At 40.3% G+C, this 17821-nt stretch overlaps 1 protein-coding gene across 15 annotated transcripts in view; it reads right to left on the bottom strand.

Moving 5' to 3' along the window:
- ACYP2 (acylphosphatase 2) overlaps nt 1–12595 on the bottom strand; it is a 33644-nt gene extending 21049 nt beyond the window's left edge. For 3 of the 15 annotated variants that reach the window (XR_008429822.1, XR_008429821.1, XR_008429824.1), the window contains exons 1-5: nt 12301–12595; nt 11724–11740; nt 10190–10299; nt 7724–7849; nt 6961–7075 (exon numbers count right to left, since the gene is read on the bottom strand). Coding sequence is in view for 4 of the 15 variants with exons in the window: in XM_053937687.1 (XP_053793662.1) it covers nt 3781–3841; nt 10190–10299; nt 11724–11740; nt 12301–12559 (447 nt within the window). In the remaining 11 variants the exon portion in view is untranslated. Of the gene's footprint in view, nt 1–3232; nt 3842–5904; nt 6030–6960; nt 7076–7723; nt 7850–10189; nt 10300–11723; nt 11741–12300 lie in introns of those variants that run through there. The other 12 variants (XR_008429820.1, XR_008429817.1, XR_008429826.1 and 9 more) reach the window with 10 other exon arrangements.
- Between the last annotated feature and the right edge of the window lie 5226 nt (nt 12596–17821).

Raw genomic sequence — 17821 nt, forward strand, 5'->3', positions numbered from 1 at the left:
GCTGTAGGGCTTGCAGCAGTCCAAAAGCAGTTACTGAAAATTAAACAAGCACATAACACACCCTGAAATTCTGGACAGTGATTCACTGACATTAGTTAACCAATGCACAGAGCCCCAACAATTTACAGGAACAAACTCTGTTCCAAGGATTAGCATAGGACTGGGTATCAACACTCCCACACTGCCTCTCAGCTCCATCACAAATTTGCCATAAGAGACTGTACTGACTCTGGTCTGTGCCCTCATTCCTCCATGTCCAGCATGGGAATAATCCATGTGTAACTACTCACCAAAATTATCTTCAATTTTAATTCACATTTGCACTAGGAATTTTTTTAAAAAGTGTTTACCAAATATTGTCTAAGCCCTCATTCCAAATTTAGGTAGTCCCTTCATAGCTCTCAATTTCAGCTTCACTAAAATACCAAAAAGCAAATATGAACTCTGGTATTTAAAGTTGCACTGCACTGCTGCTGATTTGGCATTTAGGACATCACAGACTGCAGTAAGATGATCAACCACCCCAGGCTGGGTAACAGCAGGTCCTGACAGCTGAACTTGACACAAAACTGCTCAAGTGTTGTGTGAGCTGGACAAGACAAATCTGGAAAACACAGAAATCCATTAGATCTTGATCACATCCCAGCCAAGGCTTTTTAAAACACAGGTGGACACAAGGAGTGATGTCTGTGATGAACAGCAAAGGTGTTTTCCCATCCCCGAGGTGGAGTGACACGGCTCAAGCATTTTTCCAGCAAAGCAGGGAGTAGCACAGGCAACAGAAATCTGCAGCAGCAGCAAAATTCCATCTCTGCGTGTACTCCCAACCAGAGACAGGTTACAGGTGTTACTCCCTGGAAAACTGATTTGCTGTAGGTTGAACAGATTCACCTCCAAAAGGAACTGAATTTGCAGTTTGCTGGGAATCTCCACTCCAACAAAGGAGCCCTGCAGCCCTCTGACTGCCAAGGAAGACCTCAATTTCCAGGCTCCAGCTCCTGGATCCACAGCCTGGAAAAGCAGGGCAGGTCAGGGAGATATGAAACTGGCTGCAGGCAGCTGCTTTCTTCCAACCCTCCTAGAATACTCAGCCAAGCATTCTCCTAATCTCTTGAAATTTACCCTGCAAATCACCAACCATCTAAAATTAAAGATTATTTTAACCCTATGCAGACCAACAGGGGGGTAGAATTGTGCTGCCTGAAAAGTTCCTAGCATTGACATTAAAATCTGATTTCAATGAAGGGTTTTTATTATACAGTGAGAAGGGAGAGAGGCTCAGGATCAGCACTGATAGAGTGTGATGGTTTCAGGTGAGCTCCTCTATGGTACTCCAAACCAGCTCAGATGTATAATGAATGAAACATCATTAAACAACTGCTAGGAGATCTGCAAACAGGAATGGATTGGGATTTTGCTCCAAATGGGTTTGTTTTCCAGCACGTATTAAAATTCTACAGCTCTAGAGTAAAAACGGGAAGGAAAACTCTTTGCCCAGGATCCTCTCCCACCAGAATGTCCACTGGGTGTTCAAGGAAACTGCTCAAACTGAGTATCAGCTGCCCAGTTTTAAATCAGGCATTAATTAAATTTAATGCTTGATTTTTTTTCCTAAAGTTAAAAACTCTGCCTTCCCCCCACCCCGCCCCCCATGAAGTTCTGAACACTTGGCAGCCTGATTTCCTTTGTTCCTTTAGCAGCAGGAAGAGCCCAGAGCATAAATGTGAACACCAGTGGAAAGCACTGAAGGTACACAACAGAGCATTCATTATAGATGAGCCCAGTCAGCTGTTTCACCCCAGCTAGGGAAAAAACATCTCCAAGAAAACCAGCTTTGAAAAGAAAGCTTCTCATCCAGTCACAGAGTGACTACAGTAAATCAGCTGGAGAGCAAAAGGCTGACAGACCAGGGACTTCTCCAAGTGACTCTTTCTAGAGAGACTCCAGGATCCCCCTTCAGACGGGCCACATAAAGACAAAGACACCAAAACTAATATTAACTCTGCAGGATAGCTGATGACATCCAGCACAGTTCAAGGGAAAAATCTCAGGGCACAATCTTAAACAAATAAACACTGTATTTCTGTGGAGAGTCAGACTACGGAGTAGAGGGAGGGAGGAACTGGGGAAAAAAAACAAGGTAAAATTGAGTTATGTACTTAAATCACCCAGAGAGACTTTTTTTTTTTTTTTACTGCTGCAATTCTCCAATAGTGGCTGAGGGAAGAGCAGCATCAGAAGTAATTTTGATTTTTTTTGCTGCTGGCAAATGGTGTATCTCAAGTACATGAGTGTGAAACATACTCATTTTTGATAAAAACATGGTAAATAAACTGAACACAGCTTGTTAATGAACCAAAGCAGAACAGCAGTAATTAAGGAATAAAACAAAACATCAACAGGCTTCAGAGCTCTTTCCCCATAAAAGCTGGAAGTAGCTTCCTCTCCCTTTCTGGCTAACACGGCATAAGGAAGAGATTTTGCTTCCAGTCCTATATTCATCTGGCTAAGGAAGTGCTGAAATCTCAGGGAAGATGCTTTTCACCATCACAATGTTGATAAAATCAGCAGCAGCAAGACCCACAATTTGTGCATAATTACACCAGCAAATTCAGAACTGCATCCACCTCCTCAGCACAGGGCTCTTGGTTAAGTCTGCCAAATGTTTTCCATTTGGGGTACACCTTGGCATTCGTGTGGGAGAGCTCCTGCTGTACTACACACAAGATTTAATACCCCTGGAAACATTCCCTCCTCACTTGCCACCAGGAGCAGCTTCACCTGAATATCTACCCACTTGTGGCACCCCTTTTGCGGACAGTAGCAGCATCTCCACAGAGGTCTTCTCATCCTCACATTATGCAAGTCTAATATTAGTTTAATGTTGCTTTGTCCTGTGGATTACAAACACAAATCTCCAGATCCAGAATAACACTCTTCAGAAAGAAAAATGGTCATAACAGTCTTGTTCCCTGCTCAGTAATTTTCAAATATCAGCACACCAAAAGGAAAGCAAAAAAATTGCAGTTCTGAAGTTGTTCTTTAAGAGTCACATGAGTTGGTTTGTATTTTCAGAACTTGTTTGAAGCATCACATCCAGAATAGGTTTCCAGGAAACTGACATTAAGTACATGTTTTTATTGATAATTACCAGTTTGTTGCCAAAGATCTATTTTTGACTGTGTGCACAGTTAACCACCCTGCTAAACAAAATAACAAAAGCCATTAAAAATCCTAGTTTAAGCTGAATTTTACTCATTAATGTCTCTCTAAGTGTTGTGGTAGAGCACTAAAGACACATTATACGTTTTATTCAGCACAAAAAGCCAAATGAATGGCACTGAAATGCACCACATCCTACAGCATCAGCAATAACAGAACACCTTCACTTTGGAAATAAAAAAGCATTACATGTGGCTAAATAATAAAAAATATCAGCATTAAAGAATGTATAAATGCTCAAGTGAACAAAAAGCTCCCAGTAAAAATCATGCATTACATCAGAAATTTAATTTTGAAATCAGTCTCCCACAAACCTCAACCAATCCTTCATAGAACAGTTATTATGGTTAAGATTAATTTTGAGCCAAAAGAAGTCCGACTTCCCAGTGTGGAAGAAAGGCACATGAGTCCTACTTATACAGTAAAATGCCTAAATTGAGTGTTCAAACAACAGGTCAACTTGTCTGTGTTTACAGTACAATTCAACAGAGCCTTGAAATCCTTCCTGCTTCTAATTGTTGCAGCTGGGATGTTGGGATTGAGTGTTCTTGTTCTTCATCAGCAAAGCCAATAAAAGTCTGGAATTCCACAGGAAACTCCACCTTGGTTCCTAACACTGCTAAAGGAGTGGGGAGCATTAATGCAGCATCCACCAGAGACAGGAGAAAAGTGAACTATCTTGCCCAACATCCCATTCTGAGCTTTCCAAGACAATGCAAACACTAACACTGCTTATTGTAGAGCCAAAATCCTAGAAATTCAGACCTGTTTACATGCAGAAATATCTGGTAAATGCTCTATAAACAAAATCACTTCAGCAGATACTTAATAAAGAATTCCAATTCCACAGAGCTACTGTAAAAATAATCTACAAGGTCATGCAAGGCAGCTATTTTCATACTCCTGCAGAAGAAACAAGGGTGTGGAAAACTTTTTTTTTTTTTTTTTTTTTTTGGCACTATTCTATATCCAGAAAGACCCAAGCATGGCTAAAAGCTTTTGTGGTAAGCCATTGCAGGGAATAGGCACATCCAGCACAGTGGAAAGCAGAGGAGCCATGCCAGGAGGCCACTGCTATTTCTGGCTGTCATTGGTAGGCTGGTTGACATTCAGGGCACAGGGACATCTCTTCCCTCAGCCCCTGGGGCACACAGCCTTTTCCTGGGCTCCAGAGAGACAGAGGACAGGGGAATTCCCTTAGGACACTGCACAAGATGAGCCACTGGGCCTCTGGGTTTCTGCTGGAAGCACATGCAGCTCTCCTTCAGCTAAGCAGCTCACTCACTTTATTCTCAGTAACCAAAAGCTCCATGTTCTGACTTACCTGACCCATTTCTTGGCTTTTAAAGAGAATACAGTTGCTACAACAAATTAATTAGTTCATTCATCTAATTTTATACGACTAAAAAAGCTCAAATAACAAGGTTTACTCCTGTTTCTCCCAGGCCGTCATTAGTAACAGTTCAGTACATTTCGTTTACAGGACCAATAACTACAATAATTCACAATTTAGACTGTCAATTTTAAGCAATAAATAATTATAGAGAAGAAATTAATACCTCAAACATTCAATATGAAAAGCAAAAGAATCACATTTACCATTTTATTACCCACAAAAGTTATAGCCTAATTTAGTTTTCCAGTATACATTAGTCTTACCTGTAAACAAAAATTATAATCAAACATAAAAAAACTAATCTTATTATTGGAGCTACACTGAATTATAAAATTCCCATCATATTTTCCTGTCATTTGCTATTGATTCACTGAAACACCGTAAATCACCTTCAGCAGTGATTAATGTAAAAACTGTTCTTCATTACCATCATAAATGAGACCAAATCTAACACCTCTCACTGGTTTGCATTTTAACAAAGTTTAAAAAATATTTAAAAACGTGATTTTCATTTCCGTCTGCCCTTTCTCCAAAATCTGTCACTGTCAGCCTCCCAAGAACAGCACATCCCAGGAGTATTTCAGCCATCCTCCTGGGGCACATCTCTGCCTCACCGACTAGTCTGCATATAAATCAGTGTTAAGGATTCTCCTAAACAACACTTCTAGTTTGAGCAAAATACTTTTAAAATGGAGAAAAATGTCAAAACATTTACTGAAATCTGTTCATTTTATAAGTAAACATCAATTGGGTATTAAGATCTGGATTTTTTTTACCCCCAGGTATTTTTAGTAGCATTTAGTTTCATTTAAGGGCTATTCTCTGCAACCAATTAAAAATTATATTGGGGAAAAAGGTATTTATTCAAAGTCACTTGGTACAGACCAGAACCTTGGCTACACCTGATTACTGAAAGAATGACAAATATGATAATAACAATTCAGAGTTTCATTCTCCTCTTCTACATGATAAAAATCTAGATTCTTCTATGCATTTATACACTACAGTAATTTAAGTCTTGTGTCAGTTAAATCTTAATTCTTCTTGACTGACATTGGTAATAAAAATGACATTCAAATTAAATTAGTATTAGTTCCCTAATTAAAACCCATTTCCAAGATAAGCCATCTATATTTAGAACTCTGCCTTTCTCTAGAGACGAGAAGAACACTCACTGTGCTTGTGCCTAAAAAATATCCTAAGATTTCACATTTTCAAGCCTGATTTGAAGCCTTGGAATTTTGGGGTAAATTCTGAATTTGGCACTCTATAGACTCTTATCTTACCTTTTTAGTGGATAACTAAGCAATTTGTCATCGAAGTTCCAAAAAAATTCTCCCAGGAAAGCAACTTCCAGCCTTCAAGTGCTGGTTGCTTTGGCAACAACCACCATGAGTATGCACGCCCCAACCTTATTTAATGGGGAAAGTGGAAGAAATAGCACAAGATAATATAATGAAAAATCCTGTGGTGCAAGTATTCCTGGAAAAAAATTAAATAAAACACAGGACTACATTCCTCTACCCCATTTTTAATCATCAGTTCATATCTTGGCTGGCAAAAAAAAGCCTCCACTCTACCATAAAATCTTAGTATGTTACAGAAATGGTGCAACTCTGCTTCTCTTGGGACTTGACAGGTAAAACTCTCTGAAAATGAGCTTTTATTATCTAAGGATAAGGGGTGTGATGTGTGCGGAGCAGAAGCAGCAAAGAGAACAGGACTATGAAATACAGTGAGAAAAAAGATGGATTCTACCATAACAGTCTAAAAATAGATTCCCTGCAAACAGAGCATGAATGGTTGAGGATCTTCAGAACTAACAGCTCCATCTAGAGTTAAAAACCAAGGGATACCAAAACAAGCTGACAGGTAGAAGGTTCTCAAGACTTCTTAAAAACACCCTCTAAAACATCCTCCAAGAGCTCTCAATTTAAGAATTTGCTTAAAATACTTTACATAAAAGTCACCTAATCCCTGAGAACCTAGATGGCTTTCATTAAAACCAAACTGAATGCAAAATTGAAAGGATAATATCTAAAAGTGCTCATCTATCCCTTGGGCTTCCTGCAGCTCAGCTGCATTCCCAGTGCGATCTGAGGCTTGGGGAGGTTGGTATATTTTGCCAGTTTTCAGTGGGCTCAAGATCTTAGCACCACAGAGTGTCAAGGAACCAGTCTCACAGCACTTCCAAAGAAATTCATACCCATGTTCAACACTAAATGAATGGTCCAATCAGGGATATGACTTCCTGCACATGCAGCACTTCCCAGGCCCCAGCTGTTCACACTTATTTAAAATTTAACACTGGCTTTCTGCAGAGGCAGGAAGCTCCTGCTCACCTGTTTGCTCCAGAGCAAAATATTTTGCATGGCATCTCCCAAAGTAACTCAGCATGACTACATTTGATGTCTGCTCATCCTCTTGTTCCTCCTAAGTTATATCTTACCTCGCAACCTGCACAAAAAAATAAATTATATAAACCCAATGCTTCTTGAGGTTGAGCATGCACTGGATATATTGTGGCTGTGCCTCCCAATATAATTGGTGATACAAAAATAGAATATAAAGGGGCAGAAAATGGGGAGCTGCTGGAAAACCATTGGGTTAGAAGTCTGCTGCATTCCTGCTCCAGAACAAGGGTAGCCTTTGTTAATCACTCCATGCTTCTGGCAACACTGGAGAGCCTCATGGGCTTTTTCCCACATTTTTTACACTTTCCCTCTCTTTACTGTCCTCTCAATCCCTTCTTCCTCTTTCTCCCCCTTAATTGCTTTGTCTATTTACATGTAGGACACCTGTACTTTACAATGGCATCCCTACTCCTTTTAGTCCATGTTCTTGATTCTATTAAGCACCATAAAAAGACAAATATTGTTTAGGACAGATCAAAACACCTTTACTACTTCCCCCTAAAGTACATTAACATTAGAAACCCAGAACCAGCAAAAACAACTGACAAATTTTCTTACCATCACCATGTGATTTTTAAGCTGTTCTGTGCTTCATGTTTAATTGAAAAGCTGGGGCAAGTGTGAAAATACTGGTCTAAATGACACTGCACAAACTGTTCTGGAAAGATTCCCACAGAGTAACAAACATTACCAGGAAGCTTTCTTGAAATATATGACTATTGATTCATGCACTTCTTCCTCTGCAGAGTGTTTGGTTTCCTTGACCATGCAGGAGCTATACAAGTTTTTAACAAGTGTCATCACAGCGCCTTTAAGTCTTGAAAAGATAAAACACAAACCAGGACATGCATAGGCAGTTGGTAATGGAATTTTTTCCTGGTGATTTATCACATTTGGAATACAAATACATGTTTAGGGTTATTGGTTTGTATCAATTTTCCTACAGCATAAGTAATCCTCATTTTGTTGGTTTTTAAAAATAGCATTTTAAATAACATTTACATCTAAGAACACAGCATTATGAATTCATAGCATTATTAAAAAATGCTGAAAAAACCTTTCAGAACCTCAAAGCCATTTTGATCCATCATTCACTAGTACCAGTAGAGAAAAATACAGGTCTTTCAAAGGCGCAGTTTACACACAAGCAACTTCACCAAGTTAATGACAAAAATAAACTCACTGCCTTTTCCATACATTGGAGAGCACAGAGGGCACAAGGAAGATGTTTCCTGTCAGGGTCAGCTGGTGAGACCCCAACAGTGTGAAAGTGCTTGTTCCCCTAGCCCAGCAGCTGAAGAAGAGGTCTGGAACATGTGAAGTCGAGTTTTCAAGGCTGTTTATTTCTCCTTATCTATAATATTTTCTCTCTGACCTGCCGAGGTCCGCCTAGTACAGAAGCCATAGGAGTCTGGCCTCGTATCTTGGGCAGCTCCCACATTATATACTCAAAATTACGTGTTATATGTTTACATATTTTTACCAATGCCCACCACCTATGTTAAACAGTGAATCTCTACCTTAAACCAACAGAAAAATGTCACCATCACAGCAGGACATGGAGGACAAGAAGAAGGAAGAAAAGGCTAAGACATGCCCAGATTCCTCCAACTTGTACCCCTGAATTACATTCTAAAAAATCCCAAAATTCTACTTTTTCACCCTGTGTCAATTAACCTATTACACTACTCGAACCCTTTTGGCTTGTAATTCCTCATATAGAGTTGGCAGCCTCTCCCACAGGCTAAAATCGAAGCCACAGGGGTTTCTGACTTCTTGCCAAGGTCCCCGAGCCCCCTGCTAGGGTCTTGAGACAGCCAAGGCAGCCAGAGGGATGTTCTGGACTCCGACAGTTTCCTTTTTCAGAATTTTACTCCAGGACCCCAAATTTAATAATCCATGGGTCAAAAACCACACTTTGACTTCACATTGCCACATTATTCCCACATCAGAGGAACACATTGATTTCCAACATGAAATAAAGGAGCAACAACCAAAACCAACTTTTTATTTCTTCTGGATCTGTGTTTTTAAACAAAAAAGTAGGACAATAAAGAGAAAACAAACCCTGGTTTCTCACGTGGTCAGTTTCGCATTCCAAGTTAAATAAAAACGTGGCACCAACACAGAAATGTACAAAACAGGAAGAGATCTGGATATTAACAAACTCCTACAAAAAGTAAGTGTAAATTTGATACAAGAAAATGCCTGACAATTCTCTGGCTTTGTACATGTTTTGCAGCCTGAGATAAGCAACCTCATGTTAAGCACAAAACCAAGGAAAATGACTGGAAATCATTTAAATCTCCTGACTAGAATGTGCAATACTTTTGTGTGCATAAAGCCAACTTGTCTTCATCCAAGTTCAGTTTTGAAGCAATTCCTGTTTGGGAAAGTGTTGGCAGAATGTGCACTGCTAATTTCCCATCTAGAAAAGGAAAGTTCTGCCCTCACTCATTCTTTGTTGAGAGAACAAACCCCTGAAGGATTTTTTAAAGTTCCCAACAATCTCCCTGTACACACTTGCAAAAAATGATAGTTGGAAGTAACTCAATCAAGCTTTGTGTTTTTCCAGGCATCATTTCCTCAGTGATAGCTTTAACCTCCTGGAAACTGGCAATCTCATAATGAAAATTATTACCCATTTTTTAAAAGACACCAAAATACTTCAAAACTCATTTCCAAATGGTAGAGACTGCGGGCCTTGGCTAAAATGTGTATTTATGTATTAGGAGTTTTTTTAAATCAGAAAAAAACATAGTATTTAAACCAAGTATCCTTTAAAATATTTTTTAAGCACAGACTGAGAAAGCATTTTAAGAAGTTCTTCTGTTTTTTTAACAAGAAAAGTTTTGATGAATTAAAAACCAGATCTTTAGTCACATGAATAAAGACTTTGTTTTCATTTCACAAGAAATGAGGACATTAAGGAAATACATTAACAAACTGTGTGACACTAGAAATGAAAACACAGTATTTTTCAAGTCTAAAGACTTGTTCAAAGCTTGAAGAATGCATCTCCTTACCTCCAAAGCTGAATAAAGACACTGTTACATTACTGACATATGGATCTACTTGTCGCTTTGCATTAAAACACTTTTGTGAATGACTTTAATGAGAGTAAGGAAAAAAAAAAAACTAACACAGAAATACTTACATTTCATTCACTTTCTCTTCTGGGCCCTGAACTTGGCCTGTCACGGTTCCTTGGCTGGTATTCTTAACCCAGCCAACCACTCCTAATTTTTTGGCTTCCTGTTCTGTGTACTGATTTGGGAAATAATGAAAGAGGACAGTCAGTGCCAGCACAGACATCACAGACAGAACACTTAACCCCCACCTGCATTTGCCCAGCTGTAAAAGCCACACTTAAAAAATAAAAATCCATGAGTGATGCTCATCCTCAGACTTTCAGATGTTCCTGGCAGCTCTGGAGTTGAAGCAGGTACAGCTCATTTTCCAAAAAGAACAAGATTTTGATTACAAAGGACTCTACTAATCCCACACCATTCCCTTGTACCTACTTTATTCCTTTCCATAGCTTCTATCACTGCTCATTTGACCCTTCAATCACCACAGTTTTTAAACTCATTAAATCTGCTACAAGTACAAACTTCCCAGTTCCCTTTCAAATCCTTTCCACCAGACTTCCACCTTTTAAATCCTACCCCAGCTGCAACATTTCTACTGACAAACAGCAGCGAAGACCATAATCTAATAGCTAGAAAAAAACAAGCATATTTCTGCAATATCTAAAAATTATGGTTTCCCAGCCACACAGTTGTGATGAAACTCAGAAACATCAAGAGCCAAACTTCAGGACTGTATGACCCATTCCAAAAGAGAAAACATGCTTTGGGGTGATGTAGCCAATGAAAAAGCAGTGCTAACTATGAAGAGCGTTTTCCAAGGTGATTATGAGCAGCTTTTCCAAACTAATTTGCCCAAAAGCACAGGAATGCAGCGGCAAACCTTTTCCTCAGTACTGCAGAGCAGCTCAGGACTGGCACTGAGCTGCTTCAGGTCAGCTCAAAACAAGGGACAGCAAGCTTGGACTTACCCTTTAATCTTGATAGAATAACTAAATTCAAGGCAAACTCTACGGCAGTCCTCTGTTCATTTCCACTTGGCACTATTTCACAATATAAACTTTACATAAAATCTCTCAAGTTTAATATTAAGCATGGGGCACTATTTTGAGACAAAAACACTATTCTTACTTGAATTATGTCCTCTTGTTTCGTGGATTTCTGTGAAATGCAAAACCACCTGCTGCACTTCAGAGCTGGTGGAGTCCCTTGCTCAGGGTATGAGCCACAAAGTGCTTATTTGCAGCACATTTTTTCCCACATTTTTCCACACTAACCTTCCTGAATTACAGGCACTGAATTGCCATTTGAAAAATTGAACTCAAAACACCTTGTTTCATATTTAACCTTTCAAAATATTAAGGTGTTACAACATTCTTGTGGCTGTTACATCACAAGTAATCCAAACCACAATCTACACAAGCAACACATTATTAAGCTTCTAAAAATCCATTTTAATATAAAACAATTTTAAGTCTACTCAGAGTACATAACCATCCAACCAAAGGCTGGATATGTTTACACTCCATAGACCTGCTGCCTTATTTTTAGCACTGGAAATATTATACCATAAAGTAGCTAGCAAATCCAGCATTGCCTTACCATCCTGAAACAAACACCTAAAAAAAGAAAAAAAAGAAAAAAGCAATTAAAGTCCTGTGCAAGCATATCACCTGTAGGAATTTCAGTTAATAAAAAAGAGCAATGATGTGCACACAAGTCACCCGTTGTGTTTTACTACGGAAATTTCAGTGACGTTAATATTACAGAACAGGACTTGTGTTTGAGCCTTCCCTTCGTCACACGACTATTGTATTCATACATTCACGTATTTAGAAGGTAATGAAAACGCCGCAGTGTGAATGGGAAGGACGGGAGGGGCATTTCCACACACCCGCGCTGACAGAAGCCAGGAGCACAAGTGCGCGGAATGGGAACTACTTTGGACAGAGCAGCCCGTGCTGCAGGAGGAGCCGAGCCTTAGGGAGGGGGACTATTTACAACTATTAAAAATTTAAAAACAAACACCTCACAACCAAAAAACTTTCCCGTCCCGCTGCGAACGCGGCGGCGGCGGCTCCCACCTCCCCTCAGGCCGCTCCCACCCCGCGCACGCGCGGTGGTGCCACCGCCTCAGCGCGGCACCCCTCGCCCGGGAGCCCCCTCAGCCCGCCATTACCTTGCACCCGCCCGAACACTTCGTAATCCACGGATCTGAGTGCGCCGGAGGCTTTGGCCGGGGCGGACATGGCAGCAGCGAAGGAAGAGTCGCTATGGCGGCCGCTGGTGCTCCACGAACCAGCGGCGCCCGGACGGGAGCGCGAGAGGCTCAAGCTTAGCGCGTAAGCGGCCGCTTCACGTGCGGATGGGGCGGACACGGCACCCCGAAGAGAGCTCCGAGTGAGGGGAGAACAGCCGACAGCGGTGGATGGAAACATCGTTCCTCCTGTGAGGGGAAGCACACCTGACAGCGAGGGGTGACACAGCTCTTCGTGTAAGGGAAAACATCGCTGCTTCTGCGAGGGGCGAGCGCCCAACCCCGAGGGCGGGAAAACGCTCCCGCCGTCAGGGATGCGGCCTCGCATCCCTAAGGGGCGGCTCCTACAGAGCCCTCGCAAGGGGTCATTCCCATCTCTGTTTCAGATTAGAAATATGTTCAGAGAGCAGCTGTCCAAATGTCATCATCTCCTCCTCCCGGACTGGTGCTGCCACATCCACACCTGGAGTCGCCAGCATCCATGGTGCAGGAGAGGAGCATTAGTCTTTCCAAGTCATTTTTAGGAATCATTGAAAACAAAGTGTGTTCCTTACATTGCTGAACTGAGGTAATTTTGCCTGGTAAGGTGGAAAATCAGGTAGTTGAAAACTAAAGCATAAGAAAAAACCCTCAAATTTGTCTTGGGCATCCCTCCCTGAATGAGGCTGAGTGACCAACTTACATCTCCAATCTTCACATGACTTAAAAAACTTCAGCTGGAGTTTGAACAGACCATTTCTCCCGCCCTGTGCTGGGCAAATGCCAGACTCCTCAGCTGAAGCAGCAGACCCCAGAGAAAGCAAGCTCGTTCCATGCAAGCAATTCAACTAGCTTTCAGCAGTATCTAATAGTGCTTATGTTCTCATTATAACACCTTTCCAAAACTCATCGTGAAATTTTTTTTTTTTTTGTCTATATGCTACAGATAAAAGAAACAAGTCAACAATTTATTATTTAGTAGGTTGAGTCTCCAGCAACACACCACACAGGTTTTTCTCTGGTGTGTTTGATGTTTTCTTGAAGTTTAACTTTCCCACCACCATATTTGTTTGTTTGTTTTTTTTTAAACAAAACTTTTCAGGCAAAATTCTACATTAGAAACAGCATTTATCCAACCTTAGAAGATGAACTCTGCTCTCACCAACAAAGGTAAGTTAACAGTAACTTCACAATAAAAATCAAAATAATTTTATTTGTTCTCTCAATTAAGTAATTTCCATCCACATACACCTTTTGTTCTACAGTAATACAGTATAACCTGAGTTGTTCACAGGTTTGGATCTTAAGACTACAGGGAGGTTCAAAATAAAGTCCTAGAAAAGTAACAAAATTATATTTCCCAGACACACAAGTTAACTAGAGAAACAACCACTCAATTCAGCACAGAACACAAATATTCACATAGAAACAAAAAGCTTCCAGTATGACAGGGAATAGGAACATAATGGACAAAACTTCATTTGCTTTACCTATATACCACATTAAAACAAATCTTTGCCTTTCACAGAGATCATACATTTTTTCTAATGTGGAATCAGCACCGTTTTGTTTTGAAAGAGGAGGATTCCACAGAAAGAGGAGCAGAACACAGAAAATCTTTTGTAATTTGCTGCCATCTGGCAGCAGTGAAGAGCAAGACCAGTAGTATTTATAGAAAGCCACACAAGCCCTGAAAGCAGAGCTTATCCTGGTGCTGATGACACTTTGCTACTTGCAATTCCAGCACTGGCAGCAACATTTTTTATCACTACAGTCTTTGACATTTCAATTATTTGTCATAACATCTTGTCCATCTTTCTTTAGACAAGTCCAACTTTCTCCTTATTTCATGACAAGTAGCAGAAAACTTCTGAAGGTGATACTGTGAAACATTTAATATTTTGCTGCCTATGTAATCAATATTAGAAACCAAAAGTTACTCAAACACACTAATTAGCAAGAGAGCTTTAGCACACACTATCAAAAAATGCAGGCAGCCTACAGAGAGTTCTGAATTTCCTTCCCACTTCCAGCTGTTTATTCCAGGGTGGTGGCATTGGCCAAAGTAGAACCAGTTGCCTGCACTTCCCAAACCTACAGCTAGTTTTAAAAAATAACAATAACACGTTTCACCACCAGGCCCTCTGCCCCTCCTCTGGACTGTAAAGCCTTTAAAAATCACCCAGCATTCACTCCAAGCACTGCAAAAATTTCCAACAACACTGTTCTTTAGCCATGGCATGAAAAAGGGTATAGTAAAAACGATTATTACTGGAAAACACCAAAACCCAGCAGTAGTACTCTTGCAGCTGAACACCAGGGACCAGCACAAACAAGGCTTTGCAAGGAGTAACCTTGGCACACCAGTGACAACAGCCTCACAGTACCTGGACAGGTAGAGGCAGGGCTGCCAGCAGAATCCCTCCAGGAGCAGAAAGCTGGCCTGGAACCACAACTACAACACAGAGGTAAAACCAGGACTGAACACACCCATGATTTAAAGGCAAGAGTTCTGCTCAGCCCTCAGCTTAGTAGAGCTCCTGCACCAAAGAGCAGAGGGGGCATGGGTGGGTCCCAGGTGAGGTTGGTTGGGAGGGTCAGGGCTGTTGGTGCCCTTGACTCTGGCCAGTACCAATAAAAAGAAATTTGATTAAAGCATCTCAGTTACTAAGTTTTTGAGTTTGTCATTTGAAAGTTGTAGCTTTCTTATTTATGCTGTTTGTTCATCTCTGGCACTGAATAGGTGGGAAACCAGCTTTCTGGTTCTTTCATTAGGCACTACTACTGCTATCTCTGTGTGTGGCTGTCACCTCATACCACTGCACATGCCTGATGTTTCCCACTCCCAAAATTACTGCCTTTGGCATTCACATGGATACCCCATCAAGCACATAACCTCCCACCTTGCTGTCTTGATTCATCCTTCACCTTGTAACTACTCTATTTTTCTGCACCATTTTTAGGTAACCTGGCTCCTCCTCAAATCTCCCTTGATTGCATGTCTCTCTCCTGCTATTTCTTATCATAAAAGTTTCTTGATGTATCTTTTTAGCTGTGCAGCTCTGTTTAAACTAAACTCTAGACCTGATTTACTTGCAAAGTGTCCCCAGATGATTTTGATGAGTTTCCCAAAGGACACCAAAGCCTCCAGATAAATAAATAATAAAGATACTGCTTCTGTTGCCAGGTTATCGCTGTTACCTAGGAAGCATGGAATATCAGGGATGAAGGTTGGAAAGCATTTAAGCTTAGTTTGACCTTTCCAGCGTTTTTCCTTTATTTTCTGTAAATGGTAAAGCACATCAGATTTTATTTTTCTGTCCTTTTAAGAAAATGCACTGCTGTTCCTTTATGTTTTATTCTTCAGGCAAACTTATAAACTTCTAACGTTTTTCACTAGTCTTCCTTTTTTCCTTATTCTCACAGAATGTTTTCTTTTCCTAAATTGCATTTACTTCTCATTTCTGAATGAAAAATAAGGGGATTGCTTCCTCTACTTCAAAGCTGTACAAGCTTCTTCAGGGTCTTTTTTGCAGTCCTTATTTATATAATATCTAAATATACTGAAACCTTTTGGAGGGCTTAATCTCCCAGTTTTTCCTCTTTACTGGCTATCAGGAACTTTCTTCTTTGTAGCACTGCAGATTATATTTGGAAGTCTAAAGGGCAAGACAGGCACAAAGAGGGGTTCTTCGAGGGCTTTATTCTGGTGGTTGAGTGATTAATGACTTTATAGCTGATTCCCCAGCATGCCCGTAGCACAGGGAGGTGACCTGGTTACAGCACATGTCTCCAGGATCCAAATCCAGGGACATGATCCGTGTGGGAAGAACCCCACACCTGCGCAGCATCCCCTGAGCAAGGGGAGAGTCTTGCAGGGTATGAGTCACACCCAAACAGATCAGATTTCAGGAGTGCAGCCAAACTTTGTGTAGACAGGAGCTAAATTTGTCCCTCGTGCTCCAAAATCCCAGACTGCTTACATAAGGTAACACAAGTGACCCATACAAAATTGTAAGCCTGTTATTCTATATTGTTTAGATTTTGTGTTATTTCTTGTTTTATTTTTGTGTCATAGCCTGATTCTTTAGGGCATGAAGACCTATCAACTGTTTCTCTGAAAGGAGTTTTTATTTTTTAAGTTGGGCAATAAACCTCTAAACCTCCACCAATAAAACCACATGGAAAAAAGTTCAAAATGTTTCAGTCTAAATTAAGCTTTAAAAGTATTTTCACTGATATATTAAAAAAAAAGAAAGAATTTTCAGGTAAATAATTCTTAATTGGTAGTTGTGAAGTTTTAATCTGAAATGATAATAAGAAACTAAACCACATAAATACTTGCTATGAGGAAATCAGCCTTGGAAACTTGCATGATCGCTGCAAAGTTCTTTTAAACGACAAAATGTTGGGAATTAAAACATGAGTATATGAACTGATGTGTCGTATGGCAAAAAAAAAACCCATCTCAAACAGAAGTGTGATGGATAAAGTTAAACTATTCAGTACCAAAGCACGGGAATCAGGTAGAATTTGGGGTTAAGTCTGTCAGTTGTCTGCTGGCATGAAAGGTCAAGTCAGTCTCGGCTTGATGACTAAATCCAAACACAAATCCACCTACTATAACACCTACATTTAAATTGTTTTGATAGGTACACAGATTGATCCAACATTTGATTTATGAAATATCCATTTACAGCAAACTCATTAACATTTGAGGAAAACATTGAGATTCTACTGTTTTGTTTTCCCCTCTTGCACATGCTGAGGAGGAGGAGGAGATCTGGTCATTTAAGGCAGTAACTTTTATTCCCATTGAAACATAGGAAATTTTAAGCATCACCCTTCCCACAGCTACAGAACAATGCTGTAAAATTTAGGGAGGATTCAGGGCTCTACAGAAGATCTAAGAACACACAAAAGAGTGTGGGTTGCTAAAGGAATGGTTTTTCAGGGAGGTGGGTTGTCAGCATTACATTTTGCAGCTCTGTGAAACTATTTGATTCATTCTCCTTAATTGCATTATTTCTTCTCAAAAGCAACAAAGAGAAAATAGTGAGTATTTCAGAATCTTGCCCTGTATTAGTGCAGCCTGTGCCATCAGAAGAAGTCTCACCAAATTAATTACTGCTTCACTACTAGGAATTGGATAACTTCTAGATTTCATTCTCCAAGTCTGAACATGTGGCCAGCTCTCATGAAAAGTATGATTCAAAGACATTTACTTGTGACAAATTTGGTGAAAGTCAGCATCTGGGTGAAGAAAGATGCTCCCTTGCATTCAAAAGGAGGGATGCTGTCAGTCCTAAACTTTCATCCATCTTTATAACTTGATGGCACCTTCCCCATCCAACCTAGCAGAAACTTTAGTGGTTCTGATAAAACAGGAAGAATCAGCACGATTTTTGTAGACCACACAGGTCTGTATAATCACAGATGGCAAAGAGGCCTTGCTATTTCTCAC

The sequence above is a fragment of the Vidua chalybeata genome, chromosome 3 (genome assembly GCF_026979565.1).
Source record: "Vidua chalybeata isolate OUT-0048 chromosome 3, bVidCha1 merged haplotype, whole genome shotgun sequence".
NCBI classification, from domain to species: Eukaryota; Metazoa; Chordata; class Aves; order Passeriformes; family Viduidae; genus Vidua; species Vidua chalybeata.